This window comes from Mandrillus leucophaeus, unplaced genomic scaffold (assembly GCF_000951045.1).
Source record: "Mandrillus leucophaeus isolate KB7577 unplaced genomic scaffold, Mleu.le_1.0 Scaffold139, whole genome shotgun sequence".
In the NCBI taxonomy this organism is placed as follows: Eukaryota; Metazoa; Chordata; class Mammalia; order Primates; family Cercopithecidae; genus Mandrillus; species Mandrillus leucophaeus.
The window spans coordinates 1156469-1162145 of NW_012101354.1; the positions used below are offsets into that span (position 1 = coordinate 1156469).

General features: G+C 51.8%; 1 protein-coding gene across 5 annotated transcripts in view; it reads left to right on the forward strand.

Moving 5' to 3' along the window:
- The window catches only part of RFX5 (regulatory factor X, 5 (influences HLA class II expression)), a 6809-nt gene extending 1206 nt beyond the window's left edge, over nt 1–5603 (forward strand). Inside the window, exons 1-11 of one of the 5 annotated variants that reach the window (XM_011973542.1) lie at nt 177–351; nt 957–1074; nt 1230–1358; nt 1602–1635; nt 2362–2444; nt 2702–2821; nt 3014–3133; nt 3272–3353; nt 3667–3868; nt 4106–4209; nt 4373–5603. In XM_011973542.1, coding sequence (XP_011828932.1) covers nt 1243–1358; nt 1602–1635; nt 2362–2444; nt 2702–2821; nt 3014–3133; nt 3272–3353; nt 3667–3868; nt 4106–4209; nt 4373–5377 — 1866 coding nt within the window. In that variant the 5' untranslated portion in view covers nt 177–351; nt 957–1074; nt 1230–1242 and the 3' untranslated portion in view covers nt 5378–5603. Of the gene's footprint in view, nt 1–176; nt 352–589; nt 809–956; nt 1075–1229; nt 1359–1601; nt 1636–2361; nt 2445–2701; nt 2822–3013; nt 3134–3271; nt 3354–3666; nt 3869–4105; nt 4210–4372 lie in introns of those variants that run through there. The other 4 variants (XM_011973544.1, XM_011973543.1, XM_011973546.1 and 1 more) reach the window with 4 other exon arrangements.
- The last annotated feature ends 74 nt before the right edge of the window (nt 5604–5677 follow it).

Below are 5677 nucleotides of genomic sequence, written 5' to 3' on the forward strand. Positions count from 1 at the left end.
GCGGTCCCTTTAAGAGAAGAATCTCTTGGGACCTGCAGTCCCAACCGACCCCAGTTTTAACCGAAACCCAACCCGGACTTCCCCCTCTTGACTCAAATAAGACCAATTTTGGATTTTCCCTCCCCTATTGACCAATCAGATTCTGTTACCAGGCAGACTTCAGCGGCCGCCGGTACGAGCCCGGCGCCTTCTGTCTCCGGGGTGGCAGCAGTGACCAATGACAGAGCAGGCCGCCCGTGTATCTAGGCAGATCGCGGCTGTTACAACCATTCAGAAAAAAGAAAATAAAGCAACGCACGAGCCGGCTGGGCCAGGACCTTGGGGCTGGGCCGGAGTGGAGGTGGCTACGAGGTAGTTTCTCTTTCTCCCTTACCTTTATTGTTGCTTGTGTTGGAAGGCGACTGTTCAGAGGTAGGGAGGGGGCAAGATGAGTTGGGAGGAGAGCAGAAAAAGACTGTAGCTGTATTTTCAACAGCTTCTTCACCCATGTGCACGTGCCCGGAATCTGGGACCCCATTCCCCTGCCGGGTTTCTGACGCCCAGCCCATGAGTTCCGCTACCCCGCCCCACCCCCCCTCCACTTTGCAGAAACCGGGGATTGAATGGAGGGGGAAGGGAAGGAGGTGGGGGCGCGCCTCAGGATGGGCTGTTGTGGGAGATGACGTAGGGACCGGCGACGTGGGGAGGGGGAGCAGCGGGGGAAGTCGTGGAGAGATTAAGTAATGAGAACTTGGGCCCAGTTTTTTTTCCAAGCCTAGAAAGGCAGAATATGTTCGTATCCTTTCTGACCTCCCAAGCATATGCAATGGTGAGGAGTATTTTTGAGAATTAGAGAACTTTGTTTTGTGGCTGTTATTGTTGTTTTTGAGGGGGAGGAGGGCAGTATGGGGTCAGAGGCAGAAATGAAAATTTCTTGCTAACATGGATTCCCAATCCCCCTATCTCTTCCTTTACAGTTTTCCAGATTTAGGAGACTTCAAAAAGGTGGGGCAGATAGAATGGAGATGGCAAAGATCTCTTTGGGTATATATGGGCCTGGCGAAGTAATGGAATAATTTCTAACTTTCGGAGAAGGCAAGTGGTGAGAAAAAGACCACTGGGGAAATTCGGAGGCTTTGTTTCTGTTTCTCTGCCTTTCTGGGTAAAGAGATGAGGAGTGCCCTGGGGCCTTCAAGGGAAGGGAAGGCCAGTGTGAGTTACATCTTTATGCCTGTCCCTCTCAATTCTAGCCCTCATGCCGGGATGGCAGAAGATGAGCCTGATGCTAAGAGCCCCAAGACTGGGGGAAGGCCCCCTCCAGGTGGTGCTGAGGCTGGGGAACCTACCACCCTTCTTCAAAGGCTCCGAGGTACCATTTCGTAAGTACTGATCACATCTCCAAATCCTGTCCAAGACCTGAGTATAGATCCCTGCAGCACTTCACTTTGGCTGTAGATGAACTGCCTCTCAGCAAGGGCACGGGAGCAGAGGGAGATTCTTGGCCATGGTAGCAATGCTTGAGCACCTGCTGGGCATTTCAGCCCTTTTCCCTCCTTAGCAATCAGATAAAGAGAGGGAGAAAACCTCGTGTGTGACCTCCAGCTTTCTCCTATTCCCCACAGCAAGGCCGTGCAGAACAAAGTAGAGGGAATACTGGTAAGTGTGTTGGGGAAGAGGGCAATAGAGGGATGGAAATGCTGAGGGAGGAGGATGTGAGGATGATGGGCATCAACGAAATATTGATGTGGGAGAGGTAGGGTCTATCTTGTCAGAAGATCCTTGGCTTTGCAAACTTGCTGCCAGTTTGACTTTGTGCCTCTCACTTGATCTCTGTGAGCGCTTGTGTAGAAGCCCAGCAGAGATAAATTCAGAGCTGATCTCCTCTACTCCCCTCCTCGCTGTGGTAGCCTACAGGGCCCCTCAGAGCACCTAGTGTCAAATAATTTTTTTTTTTTTTCTCGAGACGGAGTCTCGCTCTGTGGTCCAGGATGGAGTGCAGTGGTGCAATCTCAGCTCACTGCAAGCTCCACCTCCCGGGTTCATGCCATTCTCCTGTCTCAGCCTCCCCAGTAGCTGGGACTACAGGCGCCCGTCACCACGCCCGGCTAATTTTTTTTGTATTTTTAGTAGAGACGGGATTTCACGGTATTAGCCAGGATGGTCTCGATCTCCTGACCTCGTGAACCGCCTGCCTTGGCCTCCCAAAGTGCTGGGATTATAGGCGTGAGTCACCGCGCCCAGCCTTATCAAATAATTTCTAAGGTCTTTTTTCAGTCTGACACCCTCTAAGTCAGCTAGACTTTGGGGTGGGAATCAGAGGGTCCTACATTGGGTCCTTCTTGGCCTTATTATTTCTCCTGCCTCTGTTTTGTCCTACCTCAGCAAGATGTACAGAAATTTTCTGACAATGACAAGCTGTATCTCTACCTTCAGCTCCCCTCAGGACCCAGCACTGGAGACAAAAGGTAGGTATGATGGTAGTTTTAGATGACAGAGGTTCTGATTCTTAGAGAAAGGTTCACTGGGAAGGGGTGAGGTAAATAGGAAGACTCGTAACTGCTGTCCTTGATGAAGAGGTAAGGTCCCCACCCTGACTTGGTTTACCAGGGAAAGGTAGATTCTGGGTGAACTACTTTGGTCCAGCACTACTGAAGTGGTAGTTTGGGAAGAACCAGGACAACTGTTAGGGTCTTAGTAATGCTTGTTCCTTTTGTTTCTGTAGCTCAGAGCCAAGTACACTGAGCAATGAGGAGTACATGTATGCCTATAGGTGGATCCGCAACCACCTGGAAGAGCACACTGACACCTGTCTGCCAAAGCAAAGTGTTTATGATGCCTATCGGTGGGTGGAAGGGTGGGTGGTGGGGTGAGTGGATTGGTTGGCATAGGACCCCCTCACCCATGAAGAGCTTCCTGCCTTGATTAAAGCCTGCCTTCTTAAAGGGTTCCTCACACTTGATCCCTAGGGACCCTTCGAGCCTACCCATGGCCTCCTTCTCTGAGTATGTTCCCACTCTGCTCCCCTCTCACTCAGGAAGTACTGTGAGAGTCTCGCCTGTTGCCGCCCACTCAGCACAGCCAACTTTGGCAAGATCATCAGAGAGATCTTCCCTGACATCAAAGCTCGAAGGCTTGGTGGCCGGGGCCAGTCCAAGTATCCTTGACTAGAGAGGTTGGGGGTGGAGGACCTGGGAGGAAGACTTAGGATGTGGAGACCCAGGAGTGGAACAGCTTAACTTGCTCAAGGGGTTTGGAGATTGCCATGTGTTGGCTGCTCTTTAACTTGCATCAGATATTGCTACAGTGGCATACGAAGGAAGACCTTGGTGTCTATGCCACCCCTGCCTGGACTTGACCTAAAGGGTTCTGAGAGTGTAAGTACCAAATCACCCTCCAATTCTACTCTTCTCTCCCAGGTAAAAGGCAGAGGTCTTTGGGGCATGTTTTGAGGGCTAACAGCCTCAGTCATTATGTACGTAGCTTCTAGGTATGATGTTCCCTTCTGCCAACCCTGCAGCTGAGGCAGAGGATGAAGAGAACTTGTGGGCTTCTGCAGTGGGATAGGTAGAGGCTACTCCTGTCCCCAGTCTGGTCTCAGCTTTGGTCAACAGTCTTTGGTCACTTCAAGAGAGGGGACAAGGGTTATTTAATTTGGAGAGTGATTGGGCATGTCCTTCCCCACTTCAGCCAGAAATGGGCCCAGAAGTAACCCCAGCACCTCGAGATGAACTGGTGGAGGCAGCCTGTGCCCTGACGTGTGACTGGGCAGAGCGGATCCTGAAACGGTCCTTCAGTTCCATCGTTGAGGTCGCCCGCTTCCTGCTACAGCAGCATCTCATCTCTGCCCGATCTGCACATGCCCATGTGCTTAAGGCCATGGGGCTTGCTGGTGGGTGGACCCTCTCTTATGTCTCAGCAACCCTGACCCACTTTCAGCTTCAGTGACCCTCCCACACACATAATAGAGACACCTTGGATTTGCCCTCTCTTCCTGGAGACCCTTCTAAGACATGCTTTAGCACCCCATTTCTTGTCTTTACCAGTCAGTGAATCAGAATTGCCTCACTCCCCTATTCCTCAGTTTCTTCCTCACCTTCACTCTATTACCTTTTTGGCACCTCTGCAGAAGAGGATGAACATGCACCTCGGGAACGGTCGTCTAAACCAAAGAATGGTGTAGAGAACCCAGAGGGTTCACAAGCCCACAAGAAGCTGGAGAGACCGGCCCAGGTAAGGAAGTCAGTGGCCCTGACTTCGCTGTCCTGGGCTGGGGGCTTAGTATATCCTTTTCCTATTGGGTCCCATGCTTTTCCACTTCCTGTGCCTCTGGTGTCTATGTTTCCTCCAGTATTCAGTCTTCACACTTTACTGTGTTCCTCTCTTTACCTTTTAGCCTCCTAAGGATCTGGAAGCCCGAACTGGGGCTGGCCCTCTCGCACGTGGAGAGCGGAAGAAGAGTGTAGTTGAGAGCTCAGCCCCAGGAGCCAATAACCTGCAGGTTAACGCCCTAGTGGCTCGGCTGCCTCTGCTCCTTCCCCGGGCCCCTCGCTCGCTTATTCCACCAATCCCAGTCTCTCCACCTATTCTGGCCCCCAGGCTTTCTTCAGGTGCCCTGAAAGTGGCTACACTGCCTCTGTCTAGTAGGGCCGGGGCACCCTCAGCAGCTGTACCCATCATTAACATGATCTTACCAACTGTTCCTGCTTTGCCTGGACCTGGACCTGGGCCTGGGCCTGGGCCTGGGCGAGCTCCACCTGGGGGACTCACTCAGCCCCGGGGCACAGAGAACAGAGAGGTAGGCATAGGTGGTGACCCAGGACCACATGACAAGGGTGTCAAGAGGACAGCTGAAGTACCTGTGAGTGAGGCCAGTGGGCAGGATCCACCAGCTAAAGCAGCAAAGCAGGATATAGAGGATACAGCAAGTGATGCCAAAAGGAAACGGGGGCGCCCTCGAAAAAAGTCAGGTGGAAGTGGGGAAAGGAATTCTACCCCTCAGAAGTCAGCAGCTGCCATGGACTCTGCCCAGTCCTCAAGGTTACCATGGGAGACATGGGGCTTAGGAGGGGAAGGCAACTCAGCTGGAGGGGCAGAAAGGCCAGGGCCAATGGGAGAGGCTGAAAAGGGGGCAGTGCTTGCCCAGGGTCAGGAAGATGGTACTGTTTTCAAAGGAGGAAGGGGCCCCAGTTCCCGGCATACCAAAGAAGCAGAAGATAAAATTCCCTTGGTCCCCTCAAAAGTGAGTGTCATCAGAGGCAGCAGAAGCCAAAAGGAGGCTTTTCCTTTGGCAAAGGGAGAGGTAGGCACTGCACCACAGGGTAATAAAGACTTAAAGGAGCATGTGCTTCAAAATTCCTTATCCCAGGAGCATAAAGACCCCAAAGCAACACCCCCATGATATAGGTCTATGGGGAAGAGTGTTTATATCCCTACATTAACTTTGCCTAGTGGAGGCCCTTCTCTGCACTTGCTTCTCATTTGGCTATTCTTTTCCTAAAGAAGTCCATTCTCTTCTGTACAGACAGCTGAGTCATCCAGTCTACTTAGTACCTGGTTGCTGCCTCTGACCTTTTCAGCTTGATACCCTTGGCTTTAGTATAACCAATAAATCTGTAGTGACCTTACCTGTATTCCCTGTGCTATCCTGTGGGAAGGTAGGAATGGGCTATGATGAATGTATAGGTTAGGGATCTTTTGG